General features: G+C 46.9%; 1 protein-coding gene across 2 annotated transcripts in view; it reads right to left on the bottom strand.

Annotated features, from left to right (window-relative positions):
* Positions 1–360: 360 nt before the first annotated feature.
* Positions 361–24185, bottom strand: part of LOC144506669 (glucose-6-phosphate exchanger SLC37A1-like) — a 109737-nt gene continuing 85912 nt past the window's right edge. Inside the window, exons 17-20 of one of the 2 annotated variants that reach the window (XM_078233091.1) lie at positions 16928–17006; positions 13675–13772; positions 10921–10982; positions 361–2522 (exon numbers count right to left, since the gene is read on the bottom strand). In XM_078233091.1, coding sequence (XP_078089217.1) covers positions 2507–2522; positions 10921–10982; positions 13675–13772; positions 16928–17006 — 255 coding nt within the window. In that variant the 3' untranslated portion in view covers positions 361–2506. The remainder of the gene's footprint in view (positions 2523–10920; positions 10983–13674; positions 13773–16927; positions 17007–24185) is intronic. The other variant, XM_078233090.1, reaches the window with a different exon arrangement.

Genomic DNA, 24185 nt, shown 5'->3' with positions numbered 1-24185 from the left:
TGGAACCAGGGTCTCAGTTTTTAAAAAAAAGTCTCTCTTTTAGATGGCGATTTGGAGAAATTTATTCTCTCAGAAGATCATTAGTCTGTGAAATTCTCTCCCCAGAGACAGTGGAGGCTGGGTTAGTGAGTTTATTCAATGCTGAATTAGATGGATTTTTGATCGACAAGGTAGTCAACAGTTATGAGAGGTGGTGACAGGCACAAATGTGGATTTAATACCCGTAACAACTTCAATATTATCATATATCTTAAACGTTGAAATCGCTTAAATTCCAACAAGGTGACAAAACATTTGAACCAATTTCTGACGCGCAAATTTCTCATTTATACTCCTGTAATAAAAAAATCTGCTTAAATTGGAATACAACCCACCCAGTGCAATATTTATTAGAATAACTTGAGTGCAATTGAATACAATTTCTGCTTGGACAATGAGTTTAGTGAAATAACTGCAGGAATATCTTGATCAGTGCAATATGTCAGAATATTCTGCCCAGTGCTTTGCAATTCAAGATGAACCTGCTGACTGTGATGCAAGGTAGAGTATTTCACTCTGAGATCCAGCAGCAGTTTAGTTCATTGGTACTGTTCTCTTTGAATCAGAAGAGGCTGATGCTCTGTTACAATACCAAGCGAGTGCTCCATGATTGGATAGAAGACTAAACCATTTCTCTCCTCCCTGTTCAGCTCACACTTTGTTACAGTTGTGGAAAGAATGGACTTTTTCCACTGGCCCTGTCAACATTCCTTCTTCAATCAACTTCATTCATTCATTTGTGAAATCTTAGGCCATGTCCTAAATTCTTGTTTATCCAATAATTCTTTCCAAAAACTTAAATGCTTCTTCAGAAATTGTGAACACGAGAAAAGTAAAAACATTAATTTTCTCCCCAACGACTAAATACAGCTTCCCAGTTACTGTGCGTGTGGCTTTTGTTGAGTCCCACCCAGAACTTCACACATACTGCGCAGATATTTGTGAACAAGCATGCCAGTCTGGGCCCAGTTACCATGAGAAATATACTGAGAGTCAGATGGTACAAACTTCCAACTGAGGCACAAAGTCACATTAAAGCATTCAGCCATGAAGAAGAATCTTCTCAATTCAACTTGAACCTTGAGTTCTCAAGAAGTTTGTCAAAGGCTTGCTCAGCCAGTGACCAATCATAACACCACCTGCCCACTGATCCCCACCCCCTCCATTTGGACACTGAACTGTCACCATTTCATTGAGTGTTTGTTAGTACACTCAGGCTCCTTAGCACACTGGCACTAGAGGTTTGATTTTGGTATAGGATAGCTTTGTCTTCACACAGACACGCTTCTGTAGTGTGCATCAGATGTTCAGCTCCAAAGTGACTGTGCAGTGAAGCAGAGAGGATTTCTCTCCTTCCCGGAGTCCTGCTCCACTTCACTACCTTGCCAGTCTGGGCCCTGGCTTGAGGTAACGGGCAAATTTTCATGAAAACTGCATGGCAACAGAGGAAACAGAATAATTAAATACAGCCAATTGGTGCTTACCCATGCACCTACCCTCTCAATTCAGAGAGTAAAACATCTCGAACTCACAACATCTGTTAGAATCTGCTGTGTGATTACACAGTAGGATCTGATCTTTCCTCGCTTGGACCCATTGCAACCACTGAATTGGGTCATGACTGACACACACTGGACGATTCTGAATATCAAAAAGTACAAACACAAAGTTCACCAATAGGATGGATCAGAGAACTGGAAGGAAAAGTCAGTGCTTTAGGAAGAGGGGGTTGCTAGGAGATGAATTAGATTCAATTCATGTGTTAAAATTTCAAAAATTACAGTCCCTCCCTAAATATTAATGTCATAATTGGGAAATAACAGAGACAGCACACTGAGCTCCCAGCATCACTGTAATCAGTTTCACCCTGCACATTTTCAAAGGTCTGTGAAGGAGAACGAGGTTCATTTGGCCAGTCAAACTGAGAGAAAAGTCTCAGCTTTCACCCTTCTGTTGTCAGACACAAAATGCTCACCGTACAACACGAGACCCTTCACTCACTGTCCTGGCTGCTTCCTTTTGTCCTTTACCAGGTTTTGATATCGCCGTTCTGTAAGCTATTGACGAGCAGAGATCTAAAATCGAGATCTAAAATCGAGATCTAAAATCCCACATAGACCAACCCTCCCCCCTCCTCAAAAAATAAATATACTTAAATTAAACCACAGCCACATTAATATCGCTCAGATCAGAAATAAGCAAATCACTTTCTAAGTAACCAAAAAGTCTTCATAAATTGTCTTCATAAAAACAAGATACAAGGCACATTACATAATCCTCAGAGAAACAATGGTCCAGGCAGCGGGGGTTCTAACAGAGTCCTGAGATTGGATATTGATGCACAGATGCTGCAGACCTCAGCAGTTCATATTGTCGTCTCCGAGCTGTGCAAACACGCTTCTTCAGCAGCATTGTGGATTAGACACACAATCTGGTCAACTCTCACTGTGACAACTGAGGTGCAATCTCAGTGCTCCTTCAATCTAAAACAGGGTGCGGGTGAAAATACACAAAAAAACATCAGTTATTAAAAAAAGGTGCCAGAATTTCTCACCCCGCAATAAATCCAATCTTGAACTGAACTGGGATAACTCAATACTAACTTCCAATAAAATCCCAGAAGATTAAAAAGTGTTTAATTAGAAAAGCTGAAGCTTTAGAATCTGGGAAAACAGCTTCTAAGGGGGACTCACATTCCCATTTCTGTTAATTAGGGCAAAGATAAATTAAACCCATCGGAATATTTCACAGTACCGGAACTAAATTACAATACAATCATCTCTTGCTGTTGACAGTCTGAAAGATGTGCTGGTTAGGGTGCATTGGCTGTGCTAAATTCTCCCTCAGTGTACCCAAACAGGTGCCGGAGTGTGGCGACCAGGGGATTTTCACAGTAACTTCATTGCAGTGTTAATGTAAGCCTACTTGTGACACTAATAAATAAACTTAAAAACTTAAACAGTCCCAAGCAGAACTTGGATAGCTCAGCAGCACCACCAGCAGGAAGTATCGATACTGCAGGCTATTGAAACCACACACACACACAATGGACCTTTATATAGCGTCGAGCACAGAGAATGTCCCAAAGTGATCCACAGGAGCAGAATAAAACAAAGGATGACAATGAGTCACATCAGAGATATGAGCTCAGATAGAGAGTTTAATTATTTCGTTTGAAAGTTTTAAGGAGTGTATTAAAAGAGGAAAGCAAGTTAAGAGCAACTGCGAGCTTCAGGGAGGGAACTCCACAGCTTGGAGTTTGGGTGCAGTGGTAAATTGGGGATGTGAAGGAGGCCAGAATGAGAGGAATGGAGATATCTCCAAGGGTTGTGAGGCTGGAGGAGATCACAGAGATAGGCACAGGACACTGAAATAGGAGGAGGCCATTCAGCCTGTCAAGACTACTCCATTATTTAATTAGATCAGGGTTTTCATTGACCCCAATGCCATTTCCTATACTATCATAGAACAGTACAGCACAGAACAGGCCCTTCGGCCCACGATGTTGTGCCGACCTTTATCTGAAACCAAGATCAAGCTATCCCACTCCCTATCATCCTGGTGTGCTCCATGTGCCTATCCAATAACCGCTTAAATGTTCCTAAAGTGTCTGACTCCACTATCACTGCAGGCAGTCCATTCCACACCCCAGCCATTCTCTGCGTAAAGAACCTACCTCTGATATCCTTCCTGTATCTCCCACCACGAACCCTATAGTTGATCGGTAAGGGAATTAAGGGTTATGGGGATCAGGCGGGTAAGTGGTACTGATCCACGTCAGATCAGCCATGATCTTATTGAATGGCGGGGCAGGCTCGAGGGGCTAGATGGCCTACTCCTGCTCCTATTTCTTATGTTCTTATGTTCTTATGTTCTTATGTTATGCCCCCTTGTAATAGCTCCATCCACCCGAGGAAATAGTCTTTGAACGTTCACTCTATCTATCCCCTTCATCATTTTATAAACCTCTATTAAGTCTCCCCTCAGCCTCCTCCGCTCCAGAGAGTACAGCCCTAGCTCCCTCAACCTTTCCTCATAAGACCTACCCTCCAAACCAGGCAGCATCCTGGTAAATCTCCTCTGCACTCTTTCCAGCGCTTCCACATCCTTCTTATAGTGAGGTGACCAGAACTGCACACAATATTCCAAATGTGGTCTCACCAAGGTCCTGTACAGTTGCAGCATAACCCCACGGCTCTTAAACTCAAACCCCCTGTTAATAAAAGCTAACACACTATAGGCCTTCTTCACAGCTCTATCCACTTGAGTGGCAACCTTTAGAGATCTGTGGATATGAACCCCAAGATCTCTCTGTTCCTCCACAGTCTTCAGAACCCTACCTTTGACCCTGTAATCCACATTTAAATGAGTCCTACCAAAATGAATCACCTCACATTTATCAGGGTTAAATTCCATTTGCCATTTTTCAGCCCAGCTTTGCATCCTATCTATGTCTCTTTGCAGCCTACAACAGCCCTCCACCTCATCCACTACTCCACCAATCTTGGTGTCATCAGCAAATTTACTGATCCACCCTTCAGCCCCCTCCTCTAAGTCATTAATAAAAATCACAAAGAGCAGAGGACCAAGCACTGATCCCTGCGGCACTGCGCTAGCAACCTGCCTCCAATCCGAAAATTTTCCATCGACCACCACCCTCTGTCTTCGATCAGACAGCCAGTTACCTATCCAATCGGCCAACTTTCCCTCTATCCCACACCTCCTCACTTTCATCATAAGCCGACCATGGGGGACCTTATCAAACGCCTTACTAAAATCCATGTATATGACATCAACTGCCCTACCTTCATCAACACACTTAGTTACCTCCTCAAAAAATTCTATCAAATTTGTGAGGCACGACTTGCCCTTCACGAATCCGTGCTGACTATCCCGGATTAATCCGCATCTTTCTAAATGGTCGTAAATCCCATCTCTAAGGACCTTTTCCATCAATTTACCAACCACCGAAGTAAGACTAACCGGTCTATAATTACCAGGGTCATTTCTATTCCCTTTCTTAAACAGAGGAACAACATTCGCCATTCTCCAGTCTTCTGGCACCATCCCCGTGGACAGCGAGGACCCAAAGATCAAAGCCAAAGGCTCTGCAATCTCATCCCTTGCCTCCCAAAGAATCCTAGGAAAAATTTCATCAGGCCCAGGGGACTTATCGACCTTCAGTTTATTCAAAACTGCCAGGACATCCTCCCTCCGAACATCTATTTCCTCCAGCCTATTAGCCTGTAACACCTTCTCTTCCTCAAAAACATGGCCCCTCTCCTTGGTGAACACTGAAGAAAAGTATTCATTCATCACCTCGCCTATCTCTACTGACTCCATACACAAGTTCCCACCACTGTCCTTGACCGGCCCTAACCTCACCTATCATCAACATCCAGAAATCTACTGATCTTTGTCTTGAACATGTTTGATGATTGAGCTTCCACAGCCCTCTGGAGTAGAAAACTCCAATCACTCACCGCCCTCAGTGAAGAAATTCTTCCTCATCTCAGTCTGAAATGAGCTGTCTCTTATCTTGAGACTGTGTCTTCTGGTTCTAGACTCACCAGCCAAGGGAAACATCCTATCCACACCTACCCTGTAACCTCTGATAAGAATCCTGTAAATTTCAGTTAGATCACTTCTCATTCTTCTAAACTCTAGATATTATGGGGCCAATTTTCTCGGTCTCTCCTTAAAGAACGATCTCTCCAGCCAGGGGTCAGTGTGGTGAGCCTCTGTTGTACTGTCACTAAAGCAGTTACATTCTTCCTTCGATAAGGAGAGAGTAGGGGCTCTTAAGGATCAACAAGGTAATCTATGTGCGGATCCACAAGAGATGGGTGAGATCCTAAATGAATATTTCTCATCAGTATTGACTGTTGAGAAAAGCATGGATGTTGGGGAACTTGGGGAAATAAATAGTGATGTCTTGAGGAGTGCACATATTACAGAGAAGGAGGTGCTGGAAGTCTTAAAGCGCATCAAGGTAGATAAATCCCCGGGACCTGATGAGGTGTATCCCAGGACATTGTGGGAGGCTCGGGACGAAATTGCGGGTCCCCTAGCCGAGATATTTGTATCATCGATAGACACGGGTGAGGTGCCTGAAGATTGGAGAGTGGCAAATGTTGTGCCTTTGTTTAAAAAGGGCTGCAGGGAAAAGCCTGGGAACTACAGGCTGGTGAGCCTCACATCTGTGGTGGGTAAATTGTTGGAAGGTATTTTGAGAGACGGGATCTACAGGCATTTAGAGATGTAAGTACTGATTAGGGACAGTCAGCATGGCTTTGTGAGTGGAAAATCATGTCTCACAAATTTAATTGAGATTTTTGAAGGGGTAACCAAGAAGGTAGATGAGGGCAGTGCAGTTGATGTTGTCTACATGGACTTTAGCAAGGCCTTTGACAAGGCACCGCATGGTAGGTTGTTGCATAAAGTTAAATCTCACGGGATCCAGGGTGAGATATCTAAATGGATACAAAATTGGCTTCTTGACAGAATAAGAAGTCTCACAACACCAGGTTAAAGGTCAACCGGTTTATTTGGTAGCAAAATCCACTAGCTTTCGGAGCGCTTGCTGCTCCTTGGGTTCATGCCGATAGTGTGGCATGAACCCAAGGAGCAGCAAGCATTCCAAAAGCTAGTGGATTTTGCTACCAAATAAACCTGTTGGACTTTAACCTGGTGTTGTGAGACTTCTTACTGTGTTTTCCCCAGTCCAACGCCGGCATCTCCACTTCTTGACAGAAGCCAGAGGGTGGTTGTAGTGTTGTTTTTCAAACTGGAGTCCTGTGACCAGTGGTGTGCCTCAGGGATCAGTGCTGGGCCCACTGTTATTTGTCATTTATATTAATGATTTGGATGAGAATATAGGGGGCATGGTTAGTAAGTTTGCAGATGACACCAAGATTGGTGGCATAGTGGACAGTGAAGAAAGTTATCTCGGATTGCAACGGGATCTTGATCAATTGGACCAGTGGGCTGATGAATGGCAGATGGAGTTTAATTTAGACAAATGCGAGGTGATGCATTTTGGTAGATTGAACCAGGGCAGGACTTACTCAGTTAATGGTAGGGCGTTGGGGAGAGTTACAGAACAAAGAGATCTAGGGGTACATGTTCATAACTCCTTGAAAATGGAGTCACAGGTGGACAGAGTGGTGAAGAAGGCATTCGGCGTGCTTGGTTTCATCGGTCAGAACATTGAATGCAGGAGTTGGGGTGTCTTGTTGGAGTTGTACAAGACATTGGTAAGGCCACACTTGGAATACTGCGTACAGTTCTGGTCACCCTATTATAGAAAGGATATTATTAAACTAGAAAGAGTGCAGAAAAGATTTACTAGGATGCTACCGGGACTTGATGGATTGAGTTATAAGGAGAGGCTGAATAGACTGGGACTTTTTTCTCTGGAGCGTAGGAGGCTGAGGGGTGACCTTATAGAGGTCTATAAAATAATGAGGGGCACCGATCAGCTAGATAGTCAATATCTTTTCCCAAAGGTAGGGGAGTCTAAAACTAGAGGGCATAGGTTTAAGGTGAGAGGGGAGAGATACAAAAGGGTCCAGAGGGGCACAGAGTGTCTGGAACAAGCTGCCAGAGGTAGTAGTAGAGGCGGGTACAATTTTATCTTTTAAAAAGCATTTAGATAGTTACATGGGTACGATGGGTATCGAGGGATATGGGCCAAATGCGGGCAATTGGGATTAGCTTAGGGGTTTTAAAAAAAAAGGCGGCATGGACAAGTTGGGCCAAAGGGCCTGTTTCCATGCTGTAAACCTCTATGACTCTAAGGAGACCAAAACTGTACACAAGGCTCTTTCCAACTGCAGTAAGGTATCTTTACTCCTGGACTCAAATCCCCTCGTGATGAAGGTCAACATACCGTTTGCCTTTCGAATTCTTGCTGCACCAGCATGCTAGCTTTTAGTGACTCAGGAACAAGGTCACCCAGAATCCTTCGGACATCAACATTTCCCAACCTACCACCATTTAATAAATACTCTATCTTTCGGTTTTTCTACCAAAGTGGATAATTTCACACAAATATTATATTCCATCTACAATGTTCTTGCCCACTCATTTAGCCGATCCAAATACCCTTGGAGCCTCCTTGCATCCTCCTCACAACTCACATTCCCACCTAATTTGATTTGATTTATTATTGTCACATGTATTGTGATACAGTGAAAAATATTGTTTCTTGCGCGCTATACAAACTATACCATTCATAGAGTACATAGGGGAGAGAAAGGAGAGGGTGCAAAATGTAGTGTTACAGTCATAGCTAGGGTGTCGAGAAAGATCAACTTAATATAAAGTAGGTCCATTCAAAGTAGGGCGGCACGGTAGCACAGTGGTTAGCACTGCTGCTTCACAGCTCCAGGGTCCCGGGTTCGATTCCCGGCTCGGGTCACTGTCTGTGTGGAGTTTGCACATTCTCCTCGTGTCTGCGTGGGTTTCCTCCGGGTGCTCCGGTTTCCTCCCACAGTCCAAAGATGTGCGGGTTAGGTTGATTGGCCAGGTTAAAAATTGCCCCTTAGAGTCCTGGGATGCATAGGTTAGAGGGATTAGCGGGTAAATTAGCGGGTAAAAAAAAAAAGGGATTAGCGGGTAGGGCCTGGGTGGGATTGTGGTCGTCAATGGGCCGAATGGCCTCCTTCTGCACTGTAGGGTTTCTATGATTTCTATGAAAGCAGGGAAGAAGCTGTTCTCGAGTCGGTTGGTACGTGACCTCAGACTTTTGTGCGTGGGGTCCTTGATTATGCTGGCTGCTTTCCCGAGACAGCAGGAAGTGTAGACTGAGTCAAAGGATGAGAGGTTGGTTTGCGTGATGGACTGGGCTACGTTCACAACCCTTTCTTGGTCAGAACAGGAGCCATACCAAGTTGTGATGCATCCGGAAAGGATGCTTTCTATGGTGCATCTGTAAAAATTGGAGAGAGTTGTAGCGCACATGCCAAATTTCCTTAGCCTCCTGAGAAAGTAGAGGCGTTGGTGGGCTTTCTTAACTATAGTGTCAGCATTGGGGGACCAGGACAGGTTGTTGGTGATCTGAACAACTAAAAACTTGAAGCTCTTGACCCTTTCTACTTCGTCCCCATTGATGTAGACAGGGGCATGCTCTCCTATGCTTCCTGAAGTCAATGACTATCTCCTTTGTTTTATTGACAATAATCTCTCCCTCAATGTCATCGCACCAGTTCACCAGATTCTCTATCACATTCCTGTACTCTGTCTCATCATTGTTTGAGATCCGACCCACTACGGTGGTGTCATCAGCAAACTTGAAAATCGAATTGGAGGGGAATTTGGCCGCACAGTCAAAGATGTATAGGAGTACAGTAGGGGGCTGAGAACACAGCCTTGTGGGGCACCGGTGTTCAGGATGATCATGGAGGTGTTGTTGCCTATCCTTAATGATTGCGGTCTGTGAGTTCGGAAGTTCAGGATCCAGTCACAGTGGGAGGAGCCAAGGCCCAGGCCACGGAGTTTGGAGATGAGTTTTGTCGGGATAATTGAAGGCTGAGCTGTAGTCGATAAATAGGAGTCTGATACAAGTGTCTTTGTTATCCAGGTGTGTGTGGGGGAAACTGTGGAAGGGAAAAGTAGTGTGGATTGATGTTATATTGAATTTTATGAATAAACCAATGTCGAGGACAGATTGGCTGCAGCTTTTTCCTTCATCAGAGGGCTGTTCAGCACAATAACATCGTCCACAGTAGAACCAGTTCCACCACAAGCATTCTACTCTGGAATAGCAGAGGAACAGATTGTGTGGATGTCTATCCTCTATGAGTTGTAGCTCTGATCCCTCATTCCCACAGCACTCTTTCATTCTTTCAACTTGTGACTAATCTTCCAGAAAATGGGAACAACCTGGAGAAAGGCGGATGTTACTAATTTGTAAACAAGAAAATGACAACACGGAGAGGTTGATATCCATTGTGGGTAAATCTTTTTAAAGACAAGATCATAGAGCATCTGGAGATAGAAATCAAATCCTAACAAAGAGGCAACATGGCCTTCTGAAGGGAGGCAGGGGGGGGTCTTTCCAATGGAACTGCCTGCTGTGAGGTAGTGCCAGAGGGTTTAATAGGAGTGAGGCAGTGAGTGTGGTGTACACGGATTTCAGTGAGATCTTTGATATCGGATCCCTGCAAGAACCAGAACTCCAAATTGAGGAATGGGGATGGATAGGGAGAGCGTCATGGAACAGAGCTTGCCAACATCCTGGGGGAATGGTCCTGGGCTCTCATAGAAACTAGAAGCAGGAGTAGGCCATTCGGCCCTTCGAGCCTGCTCCGCCATTCATTTTGATCATGGCTGATCATCAAATTCAATATCCTGATCCCCCCTTCCCCCCCATATCCCTTGATCCCTTCAGCCCCAAGAGCGATATCTAATTCCTTCTTGAAACCACACAATGTTTTAGCCTCAAATACATTCGAAAAATGTTGGAGCTGATTGGGAGCCAATGAAAAGGTTAAAGGGCAAAGCTGAACAGGAGGAACAACAGAAAGACTGGATATCGGGGGAGGGGGGCGGGGGAAACGACAATCAGACGCTGGGAGGGGACAGTCAGACATCAGGTGTGGGGGCGGTCAGATGCCGGGAGGGGGACAGTCAGACGCCGGGTGTGGGGGCGGTCAGACACTGGGGGGGGGAGACGGTCAGATGAAGATGTACCTGGGCACCTGGGGTCTTCCTCATGTACCTGTCCCAAGAATCTCTGATCTGCTTTCTGCAACATCCTCTATTTCCATGAGGAATAGTCAGAATTCTGCTGCTGTTGTTTAATCTACAGGAATACTGCAGTAGTTGGGACATTCTCATTGAACTTCCTGCTTCAGTAACTGAACTGATGTCACTTACTCAGTCTGATCTGTCTTTGGCCCCTTGATGTGAAGCTCCCTCAGTACCAGACGCATCAGTAACTGAAATAAAAGCAATCCAACTTCAATGAGGCAAATTGGTCTGAAACAATGAAGATCGTCATGCTGAGGTGGCTTCGCTATTCTAACACAACACTGCTGCTTTGTACTGAATACCCACTTGGAGTCTCCCATTTTCACACCTCTGATGTTACTTTTGAAATAAAATTTTAAATGCAAGAATTGTTGCATCGTTTTCAGAGTCATCATCATAGAACATAGAAAGCCACAGCACAAACAGGCCCTTCGGCCCACAAGTTGCGCTGATCATATCCCTACCTCTAGGCCTATCTATAGCCCTCAATCCCATTAAATCCCATGTACTCATCCAGAAGTCTCTTAAAAGACCCCAACGAGTTTGCCTCCACCACCACCGACGTCAGCCGATTCCACTCACCCACCACCCTCTGAGTGAAAAACTTACCCCTGACATCTCCTCTGTACCTACCCCCCAGCACCTTAAACCTGTGTCCTCTTGTAGCAACCATTTCAGCCCTTGGAAATAGCCTCTGAGAGTCTACCCTATCCAGACCTCTCAACATCTTGTAAACCTCTATCAGGTCACCTCTCATCCTTCGTCTCTCCAGGGAGAAGAGACCAAGCTCCCTCAACCTATCCTCATAAGGCATGCCCCCCAATCCAGGCAACATCCTTGTAAATCTCCTCTGCACCCTTTCAATGGCTTCAACATCTTTCCTGTAATGAGGTGACCAGAACTGCGCGCAGTACTCCAAGTGGGGTCTAACCAGGGTCCTATAAAGCTGCAGCATTATCTCCCGACTCCTAAATTCAATCCCTCGATTAATGAAGGCTAGTACGCCGTACGCCTTCTTGACCGCATCCTCCACCTGCGAGGCCGATTTAAGAGTCCTATGGACCCGGACCCCAAGGTCCTTCTGATCCTCTACACTGCTAAGAATGGTACCCTTCATATTATACTGCTGCTTCATCCCATTGGATCTGCCAAAATGGATCACTACACACTTATCCGGGTTGAAGTCCATCTGCCACTTCTCCGCCCAGTCTTGCATTCTATCTATGTCTCGCTGCAACTTCTGACATCCCTCCAAACTATCCACAACACCACCTACCTTGGTGTCGTCAGCAAACTTACCAACCCATCCCTCCACTTCCTCATCCAGGTCATCAGGAATGTTCCGGAGAGAATTTTAACGCATGCAGCAAATTCTACACCAAAGCAGCTCGTCATTGGAGCATTGTCCTGGATGGTGTTGTTGGAGCTGCACCCATCCAGGCAAGTGGGGGTATTCCATCACACTCCTGACTTGTGCCTTGTAGATGGTAGACAGGATTTAGGGAATTTCTGGATGGAATTTGTGCATGACTGGAATCGTGTACTGGCCGGAATCGGTCGGGGCGAGGGGTGGGGGGACGAGTGGCCGGAATTGGTGCGGGTGGGGGGTGGGGGGACGAGTGGCCGGAATTGGTGCGGGTGGGAGGTGGGGGGACAAGTGGCCGGAATCGGTCGGGGCGAGGGGTGGGGGGACGAGTGGCCGGAATTGGTGCGGGTGGGGGGACGAGTGGCCGGAATCGGTTGGGGCGAGGGGTGGGGGGACGAGTGGCCGGAATTGGTGCGGGTGGGGGGTGGGGGGACGAGTGGCCGGAATCGGTCGGGGCGAGGGGTGGGGGGACGAGTGGCCGGAATCGGTCGGGGCGAGGGGACGAGTGGCCGGAATTGGTGCGGTGGGGGGTGGGGGGACGAGTGGCTGGAATTGGTGCGGTGGGGGGTGGGGGGACGAGTGGCCGGAATTGGTGCGGGTGGGGGGTGGGGGGACGAGTGGCCGGAATTGGTGCGGGTGGGGGGTGGGGGGACGAGTGGCCAGAATTGGTGCGGGTGGGGGGTGGGGGGACGAGTGGCTGGAATTGGTGCGGGTGGGGGGTGAGTGGCTGGAATTGGTGCGGGTGGGGGGTGGGGGGACGAGTGGCTGGAATTGGTGCGGGTGGGGGGTCGGGGGTATTCTTCGCTAAAGTACATCAGCTGATCAAATGGGTTTATTTTGGCACTTGAACAGTTTTTGCGAATAGCAGCTTTTTTATTCCAGGTTTATCTTTTCCAAGCCCAAAGATTGCTGGAGTGAGACACGAACATGTTTTGTGCAATAATTGTTCAGGCCTCTGGATTACTGGACACAAGGGTCAGAGGTTAACTGGGCAGTGAGTAAGCTGGACTTTAAGGGTCAGTCTATAACTGACAGAGAGTCACCAGCACAGTAAGCAACAGCAGCTTCCCCATTCTACTCCGGTTCATCCTGCACACTGATGCTCCCCTCAGTAGCACTGGGGCAACCTGGATAAGAAGCAGGAAGCTTCCCAAAACTCTGGGAATGTTCCCAGTTTCACTGGGTAAACACCAGCAACTTCCATTTCTGCTTGGGCAAGGGGAGTGTGTGCCTGCGGGCAGACTGGACATTCTCTACATTGGGGAAATAGGACTTTAACTGGCATTCATGCCTTGGTATTTTGCTCTGAATGTTTGAGAGCAGCATGTCAAACACCAGCCAGGCGACCACAAAGATACGGAATGGAAGAGACCTGTTGGCTGAGTCAAGCTGAGTCGCGAAACTGGAATCTGGTCAACGATTTCTGTCACTCAGATTTCTAGTTTTCAATACATGATACACAAGAAACTATTTTCCATTAAGAGTGAGATAATGACAATGGTATTTCTACTCACCAAAAGAGCAAAGGCGTCTGCGACCATCAACATGTAAAAGACATTGTTCCAGCCGGAGGGGGAGATGAGGCCTGCTAACAGAGGCCCTAAAGCAGCACCTACAGCAAGAGGAAGGTACGAACATGGCAGCACAATGAGAGCGCTCACATTATTCACACAGACACCCATTTATCTCAGAGACATCTCATACTAACAGGACAAAGATACTCTTTGGAATAATGAACATGTTTCCCAATCTGCAGTCTGTCAATTGGCATTTTCTGCATTAAAATTAATTAGCCTGTTAAGTCTTTGCATGTACAGCCACAAAGGTAACCCCAGCAACACACTTACTGCAGGACTGGGGATGTGAGAGCGAAATAGGCAGAGAAGATATTAACACAAAGCACCAACAGTTCCAGTCAGCAATGAAATACTTATTGCAACAACTCTCACGTGCCTATTACACTTTCAACATAAACAAACGTTCCAGAAAAATTTCACAAGCAAAAAACTGGAGACAGATTCAGAGGAATGAGGCGAGGCTCAGTCACCATCACAAAGCTGCAAGCTGAGCCGGGGAGGAGGAGAAAGAGACATGGAATTATAGAAATGATATGATGCAGGAGAGGGGGTGCATGGGGTGGGGGTCACGGGGCCAGGGGAGAGGGGGTTAGGGGTGCCGGTGAGCAGGGTAGGGGTGCAGGGGCTGTACAAGTCATGGAGCAAGAGATAGATGAGTTTGGATGAAAATAGATTGAGATATATATAAAAGGTTGGCAGCACTGGGAATAGAAAAGTCTGAACGATGTGCACCAGATGCTACTGACAGCAGCAAGGGTAGAAGCAGTGGAGTTACTGCCAATTTCATAGCAATGAGAGAGTGGCAGCAGGGTATTGGATACCTTTCCAATCTGACAGAGGTGTGTGGAGGGGTTGGGATCACTGCTCCTTTTCATACATATTTCTGATTTAGATTCGAGTCCATGGGGAATATCACACCTAACACAATACTTGGAAAACCGAAGATAGTGACAAGTTTCAGGAAGAATTAGAGTGGTGAAATGGGCAGACATATTGAGGTGAAATGTAGTGGAGTGTGAGGAGGGGTAGGTGTGACAATATTGCAAGGACAGGAAAATTCAGAAACAGAAAGAACGGCCCTCCATCCACGACTGGTTTGGAGCCTGCTGCATGTGTTCCCAGTCTATCACATGGAGCACAGTCGTAATGCTGTACGGTGCAGTGGAAAATGTCCTCAGTGTGAAGCCAGCACTTGGTTTCCACAAGAACTGTGCGGTGATCAGTCTTACCAGTACTGGCACTGACAGCAAACTGCAGCTGAGGAACTGAGTGCATTCCTGGGAGTTTAGCAAGGAGGAGGAGGAGGAAGAGTTATGTTTCTGTTTGCTCTTTCTCACCCTGTCGGAATTAGTTCTGACTCTACCACAAGGAAAGGAGCTAATTGTTTGGTGAGTACCAGGTAAGTGATTACGGTCTGTTCCAGTCCTAAAGTTAGTGTACAAACTGGTGATAATAATAAAATATTAAAAAGCAACATCATTAAGTGAATATCATCATTAAGTAATGAATTAAAACACAATAGCAGGACTAGTGATGTGTCATGGCTGCAGCATATAGGGGCTCCTGGATGCTGCTGTGATCCAGGGCAAACACGTCTGCAGTCAGTGTCTGTGACTCAGAGTTACTGAGCTGGAGGCTGAGCTGCAGACATTGCAAAATCAGACAGGGAAGGAGTTACCTGGATGCTTTGTTTCAGCAGGCGGTCAGATCCCTTTGGATAGGATCTTCTGATTTGGGTCGAGTCAGGGACAGGAGGTGGTGACTGAGTGAAGCTGGTCAGGAGACCCAGGAGGCAGGAGTGCAGAGTCAGCCCCTGCAATTGTCCGATAGGTTTGAGGCACTCTCAGCTTTTTTGGATGAGAGTGGAGGCTGCAGGATGGACGAGCTGACTGACCATGGCACCGTGGTACTGAAAGCTGTTCAAATGTGGGGGAGCAAAAAGGAATGCAGTGGCAGTAGGGAACAGGATAGTGAGGGAGATTGACACTGTTCTCTGTAACCAGAGTCCAGGTGGCTATGTTGCCTGCTCAGTGCCAGGATTTGGGATTTCTGTTCCAGGCTGGTGAGGAATTTGCAGTGGGAGGGGGGAGACCCTGTTGTCATGGTCCATGTAGGTACCAATGAAATAGGTAAAGATTAACAAGGGGTTCTTTACAGGCAGTTTGAGAAGCTCTGCACTAAATTAAAGAACAGAACCCCCAAGGTTATAATCTCTGCATTATTACCTGAGCCGCTGCAAATTGGCATTGGGTACAGAAAATTAGAGAGATGGACACATGGTTCAATGACTGGTGTGGGAGAAGTGGGTTCAGTTCATGGGGCACTGGCAGCACTGCTGGGGAAATGGGCTGTACCATTGGGATGATTTGAACCGTGCTGGGACCTCATATCTCGGGATATAAAGATGCCTCTAAACTAAATAGTTGGGGCGAGAAAGCAAATGTGGACAGCTGTGGTATATCAAAGAGTCGAGACAAGGGAAGAGAGGAAGGTATTAATGCGGAAAATGATAAACAGACCATGACAGTAAGAAGTCTCACAACACCAGGTTAAAGTCCAACAGGTTATTTGGTATCACGAGCTTTCGGAGCGCTGCCCCTTCGTCAGGTGAGTGAGGAACAAACAGGGAGTACAAATCTAAGAGTAAATCAACACACAAGTCTAGAGGTTACAGAAATAATAAAAGAACAAACTTTAGGCACTCTACATAAATCAGATGAACTGATATTAATCTCTGTTTGCATTATGAATGATCTGATAGCCATTACAGAGACATGGCGACAGGATCACCGAGATTGGGAGCTGAATATTGAAGGGTTTGTCATATTTAGGAAGGACAGGAAGTTAGGAGGAGGAGGAGGAGGGGTGGCTCTGGGTAATTAAAGACGACATTAGCACAATAGAGGGGGATGGTCTAAGTTCAGGAAGCCAGGATGGAGAAGCAGTTTGTGTAGAGAGGTTGAATGATAAAAGCAAGCAATCACTTGTGGGAGTGGTGCACAGGCCGCCTAATAGTATTCACACAGTAGGACGGGATATAAAAGAAGAGTGGGAGCTTTTCAGAAAGGTACAGCGATTACCATGGGGAATTTTAATCTACATATAGACAGACAAAGAAGAGGGGGGATAATTGGTGTTAACTGAGCCAGGTATCAGGCAAGGGAGGTTGGGGATGTGTTCACAGACCTACCGATGGAACCGGTGCCGTCAATGATTGCAGTTACTGTGGACAGAGCTTTGGAGTTTCCCATTAAACTCTTGTGTGTGCCCTGAAATCAGAAACAATTCCAGAATTAAAGAACAGAATTCCCACTGACAACCTTTGGGATTATCCAGCCTTTCTAATACAGGCCAGCACCAGGCCCAGTGCAGGCCAGCACCAGGCCCAGTGCAGGCCAGCACCAGGCCCAGTGCAGGCCAGCACCAGGCCCAGTGCAGGCCAGCACCAGGCCCAGTGCAGGCCAGCACCAGGCCCAGTGCAGGCCAGCACCAGGCCCAGTGCAGGCCAGCACCAATAAGAACATAATAACTAGGAGCAGGAGGAGGCCATCTCGCCCCTCGAGCCTGCTCCGCCATTCAATAAGATCATGGCTGATCTGATAGTGGGTTCAGTTCCACTTACCTGCCCGCTCCCCATAACCATTAATGGCTAAAAATCTATCTATCTGTGACTTAAACACATTTAACGAGGTAGCCTCTACTGCTTCATTGGGCAGAGAATTCCAAAGATTCACTACCCTCTGGGAGAAGAAGTTCCTCCTCAACTCTGTTCTAAATTGACTCCCCCATGTTTTGAGGCTATGCCCCCTAGTTCTTGTTTCCATTGCAAGTGGAAATAACCTCGCTGCTTCTATCTTGTCTAGCCCCTTCATTATCTTATATGTCTCTATAAGATCTCCCCTCAACCTTCTAAACTCCAATGAGCACAGGCCCAGTCTACTCAATCTCTCCTCATAAGCTAACCCCCTCATCTCCGGAATCAACCTGGTGAACCTTCTCTGTACCCCCTCCAAAGCTAATATATCCTTTAAATAAGGGGACCAAAATTGTACACAGTACTCTCGGTGCGGCCTCACCAGTACCCTGTACAGTTGCAGCATGACCTCCCTGCTTTTATACTCCATCCCTCTCGCGATAAAGGCCAACATTCCATTTGCCTTCTTGATCACCTGCTGCACCTACAAACGGAGTTTTTGTGATTCATGCACAAGGACCCCCAGCTCCCTCTGCACAGCAGCATGTTGTAATTTTTCACCGTTTAAATAATAGTCCATTTTACTATTATTCCTTCCAAAGTGGATAACCTCACACTTACCAACGTTATACTCCATCTGCCAGATCCTTGCCCACTCACTTAGCCTATCCAAATCTCTCTGCAGACTCTCTGTGTCCTCCACGCAATTTGCTTTCCCACTCATTTTTGTGTCATCCGCAAACTTTGTTACCCTACACTCGGTCCCCTCCTCCAGATCGTCTGTGTATATGGTAAATAGTTGAGGCCCCAGCACCGATCCCTGCAGCACGCCACTAGTCACTGATTGCCAACCGGAAAAGCACCCATTTATTCTGACTCTCTGCTTGCTGTTAGATAGCCAATTCCCAATCCACGCTAACACTTTACCCCCAACTCCGTGTACCTTTATCTTATGCAGCAACCTTTTGTGAGGCACCTTATCGAACACCTTCTGGAAATCCAAAAACATCACATCCACCGGTTCCCCTCTGTCAACCGCACTCATTATATCCTCAAGAAATTCCAGTAAATTAGTCAAACATGACTTTCCCTTCATGAATCCATGCTGCGTCTGCTTGATTGAACCATTCTTTTCCAGGTGTCCTGCTATTTGTTCTTTAATGATGGATTCCAGCATTTTCCCAACTATGGATGTTAAGCTAACCGGCCTGTAGTTACCCGCCTTTTGTCTACCTCCTTTTTTAAACAGTGGCGTTACATTAGCTGTTTTCCAATCAGCCGGCACCTCCCCAGAGTCCAGCGAATTTTGATAAATTACAACTAATACATTTGCTATTACTTCTGCCGTTTCTTTTAGTACCCTGGGATGCATTCCATCCGGGCCCGGGGACTTGTCTACCTTCAGTCCCATTAGCCTACCCAGCACTACCTCTTTAGTAATAGTGACTGTTTTAAGATCCTCACCCGCTACAGTCCCATGACCGTCAACTATTGGTATGCCACTGTGAAGACCGACACAAAAAACTTGTTTAAGGCCTCGGCCATTTCCTCGTTTCCCATTATTAAATCCCCCTTCTCATCTTCTAAGGGTCCAACATTTACTTTAGCTACTCTTTTCCTTTTTATATATTTGTAAAAACATTTACTATCAGTTTTTATATTTTGTGCTAGTTTAGTTTCATAATCTATCTTTCCTTTCTTTATTGCTTTCTCAGTAGTTCTTTGTTGTTTTTTAAAGCCTTCCCAATCTTCTAGTTCTCCACTAATTTTGGCCACTCTGTACGCATCGGTTTTTAATTTAATACTCTCCTTTATTTCCTTAGTTATCCACGGCTGGTTATCCCTTTTCTTACATTCCTTCTTTTTCACTGGAATATATTTTTGCTGAGTACTGAGAAAAATGTCTTTAAAAATCCTCCACTGTTCCTCAACTGTCCCACCAATTAGTCTGTGTTCCCAGTCTACATTAGCCAACTCCACCCTCATCCTATTGTAATCCCCCAGTGCAGGCCATCATGGGGCCCAGTGCAGGCCATCATCGGGCCCAGTGCAGGCCATCATGGGGCCCAGTGCAGGCCATCATGGGGCCCAGTGCAGGCCATCATGGGGCCCAGTGCAGGCCATCATGGGGCCCAGTGCAGGCCATCATGGGGCCCAGTGCAGGCCATCATGGGGCCCAGTGCAGGCCATCATGGGGCCCAGTGCAGGCCATCATCGGGCCCAGTGCAGGCCATCATCGGGCCCAGTGCAGGCCATCATCGGGCCCAGTGCAGGCCATCATCGGGCCCAGTGCAGGTCATCATGGGGCCCAGTGCAGGCCATCATGGGGCCCAGTGCAGGTCATCATGGGGCCCAGTGCAGGTCATCATGGGGCCCAGTGCAGGTCATCATGGGGCCCAGTGCAGGCCATCATGGGGCCCAGTGCAGGCCATCATCGGGCCCAGTGCAGGTCATCATGGGGCCCAGTGCAGGCCATCATCGGGCCCAGTGCAGGCCATCATCGGGCCCAGTGCAGGCCATCATGGGGCCCAGTGCAGGCCATCATGGGGCCCAGTGCAGGCCATCATCGGGCCCAGTGCAGGCCATCATGGGGCCCAGTGCAGGCCATCATAGAACATAGAACATTACAGCGCAGAACAGGCCCTTCGGCCCACGATGTTGCACCGACCAGTTAAAAAAAAACTGTGACCCTCCAACCTAAACCAATTTCTTTTCGTCCATGAACCTATCTACGGATCTCTTAAACGCCCCCAAACTAGGCGCATTTACTACTGATGCTGGCAGGGCATTCCAATCCCTCACCACCCTCTGGGTAAAGAACCTACCCCTGACATCGGTTCTATAACTACCCCCCCTCAATTTAAAGCCATGCCCCCTCGTGCTGGATTTCTCCATCAGAGGAAAAAGGCTATCACTATCCACCCTATCTAAACCTCTAATCATCTTATATGTTTCAATAAGATCCCCTCTTAGCCGCCGCCTTTCCAGCGAAAACAATCCCAAATCCCTCAGCCTCTCCTCATAGGATCTCCCCTCCATACCAGGCAACATCCTGGTAAACCTCCTCTGCACCCTCTCCAAAGCCTCCACATCCTTCCTGTAATGTGGGGACCAGAACTGCACACAGTACTCCAAGTGCGGCCGCACCAGAGTTGTGTACAGTTGCAACATAACGCTACGACTCCTAAATTCAATCCCCCTACCAATAAACGCCAAGACACCATATGCCTTCTTAACAACCTTATCTACTTGATTCCCAACTTTCAGGGATCTATGCACACATACACCTAGATCCCTCTGCTCCTCCACACTATTCAAAGTCCTCCCGTTAGCCCTATACTCAACACATCTGTTATTCCTACCAAAGTGAATTACCTCACACTTCTCCGCATTAAACTCCATCCGCCACCTCTCGGCCCAACTTTGCAACCTGTCTAAGTCTTCCTGCAAACTACGACACCCTTCCTCACTGTCTACCACACCACCGACTTTGGTGTCATCAGCAAATTTGCTAATCCACCCAACTATACCCTCATCCAGATCATTAATAAATATTACAAACAGCAGTGGCCCCAAAACAGATCCCTGAGGTACACCACTTGTAACCGCACTCCATGATGAATATTTACTATCAACCACCACCCTCTGTTTCCTATCCGCTAGCCAATTCCTGATCCAATTTCCTAGATCACCCCCAATCCCATACATCTGCATTTTCTGCAGAAGCCTACCATGGTGAACCTTATCAAACGCCTTACTAAAATCCATATATACCACGTCCACTGCCTTGCCCCCATCCACCTCCTTGGTCACTTTCTCAAAAAACTCAATAAGGTTAGTAAGGCACGACCTACCTGCCACAAAACCATGCTGACTATCACCTATCAATTCATTACTCTCCAAATAACTATAAATCCTATCCCTTATAATTTTTTCCAACATCTTGCCGACAACAGAAGTGAGACTCACCGGTCTATAATTCCCGGGGAAGTCTCTGTTCCCCTTCTTAAACAATGGGACAACATTCGCTAACCTCCAATCTTCTGGTACTATACCAGAGGCCACCTCCAATCTTCTGGTACTATACCAGAGGCCAACGACGACCTGAAGATCAGAGCCAGAGGCTCTGCAATCACTTCTCTTGCCTCCCAGAGAATCCTTGGATAAATCCCATCCGGACCAGGGGATTTATCTATTTTCAGACCCTCCAGAATATCCTGCACATCCTCCTTATCAACTGTAATACTGTCTATTCTACTCCCTTGCAACCCAGTGTCCTCCTCAGCTATATTCATGTCCCCTTGCGTGAACACCGAAGAGAAATATTGGTTCAATGCTTCACCAATCTCCTCCGGTTCCACACATAACTTCCCTCTGCCATCTATAACTGGCCCTAAACTTGCCCTAACCAACCTTCTGTTCTTGACATACCTATAGAACGCCTTAGGATTCTCTTTAACCCTATCCGCCAAAGTCTTCTCATGTCCCCTTTTAGCCCTTCTAAGCTCGCTCTTCAACTCCCTCTTAGCCAATCTAAAGCTTTCTAGTGCACTACCCGAGTGCTCACGTCTCATCCGAACATAAGCCTCCTTTTTCTTTTTAACCAACAAAGAAACTTTTTTGGTGCACCACGGTTCCCTAGCCCTACCAATTCCTCCTTGCCTGACAGGGACATACCTATCACAGACTCGCAGTAGCTGCTCCTTGAAAAAACTCCACATGTCGGACGTTCCCAGTCCCTGTAATCTCCTAGTCCAACCTATGTTTCCTAATACTCTCCTAATAGCCTCATAATTACCCTTCCCCCAGCTAAAACCACTGGCCCGAGGTTCATGCCTATCCCTTTCCATCACTAAGGTGAACGTAACCGAATTGTGGTCACTATCACCAAAATGCACACCAACTTCCAAGTCTAGCACCTGGTCTGGCTCATTTCCCAGCACCAGATCCAATATAGCCTCACCTCTAGTTGGCCTGTCTACATACTGAGTCAAAAAACCTTCCTGCACGCTTTGAACAAAAACTGACCCCTCTAACGAGCTAGAGCTATAACAATTCCAGTCAATATTAGTCAAGTTAAAATCCCCCATAACAATTGCCCTATTACTTTCACTCCTAAGCAGGATTGACTCCGCAATCCTTTCCTCAACCTCTCTAGAACTTTTAGGAGGTCTATAAAAGACTCCCAACAGGGTGACCTCTCCTCTCCTATTTCTAATCTCCGCCCATACTACCTCAACAGATAAGTCCTCATCAAACCTCCTCTCTGACACTGTGATACAATCTCTGACCAATAATGCTACCCCTCCCCCTCTTCTACCTCCTTCCCTACTTCGACTAAAACATTTGAACCCCGGGACCTGCAGCATCCATTCCTGCCCCTGCTCTATCCATGTCTCTGAAATAGCCACAACATCGAAGTCCCAGGTACTGATCCACGCTGCAAGTTCACCCACTTTATTGCGAATACTCCTGGCATTGAAGTATACACATTTCAAACCCTGCTCCACCCCACCTCTGCAATGCCGTGCATTGCAGTCCCCATCCATGCATCCCTCACTTTCAGCCCCACTACTCAGGATCCCTCCCCCCCCCCGAATCAGTTTAAACCTCCCTGCATGGCCTTAGCAAATTTACCCCCCAGGATATTGGTCCCCTTCTGATTAAGGTGTAGACCATCCTTCTCATAGAGGTCACACCTTCCCCAGTACGAGCCCCAATTGCTTAAGTACCTGAACCCCTCCCTCCTGCACCATCCCCTCAGCCATGAATTCAAACCTTCCCTCTCCCTATTCCTCTCTAAACTATCCCGTGGTACAGGCAAGAGTCCAGAGATAACCACTCTGTCAGTCTTGGCCTTTAGTTTCCACCCCAACTCCATAAATCCCTGCCTAATATCCCCTTCCCCTATCCTCCCTATGTCGTGTGTCCCCACATGTACAATAACTTGTGGTTTATCTCCCTCCCCCCTAAGAGTCCTGAATACCCTGTCAGACACATCCCGGACCCCAGCCCCTGGTAGGCAACACACCAACCCTGAGTCCCTACCTTTAGTTCCGACCCTCCTATCTGTCCCCTTAATTGTGGAGTCCCCAATCACAAGGCCCAGTCTTTTACAGCCCCTAACCACCTGAGCTTTCTCACTCGGCTCACCCCCAGAGATCTGCTCTCTATGCTCAGTTGATTCCTCCTCAACTGTAGCCTCCAGCACCGAAAACCTATTATGGAGGGGAACCGCCCCAGGGGATTGTCTTCCCGATTGCTTCTTACCCCTCCTCCTGGCATTGACCCAAGCCTCATTTCTAGGAGTTACTATTTCTCTATAACTCCTATCAACTTCCACCTCCGCCTCCCGAATTATGCGGAGTTCCTCTACCTCCCCCTCCAGCTCCTTTACACGCTCCTCCAGAAGCTGCAATCTAATGCACTTCTTACAACTAAAATCTCCTGAAACACTACTGGATTTCCTCACCACATACATCCCACAGGAGATGCAGCATACTGCCTGAACTGCCATCCCTGATGCCATTACCAGCAAGAAAAAAAGAAAACAAAAAACTTCCCCACACTTATAATTAGGTTAGAGGAGGATGGAAGGGTGGGATCCTCTACCAGTGTAGAGGATCGGGTATCTCCTCTGCACCAATTTATAGGGCTAGGGGCCCGAGAGAAAAAAAAAACTACTACTGAGGGGGAACCTCCCAGGTAACTGACTTTTAAAGTTAAAATAAAAACCCTTCCCAGACTCCTTTGC

Source organism: Mustelus asterias, chromosome 17 (assembly GCF_964213995.1).
Source record: "Mustelus asterias chromosome 17, sMusAst1.hap1.1, whole genome shotgun sequence".
Classification (NCBI taxonomy): Eukaryota; Metazoa; Chordata; class Chondrichthyes; order Carcharhiniformes; family Triakidae; genus Mustelus; species Mustelus asterias.
This window is presented reverse-complemented; position numbering and strand designations above follow the sequence as displayed.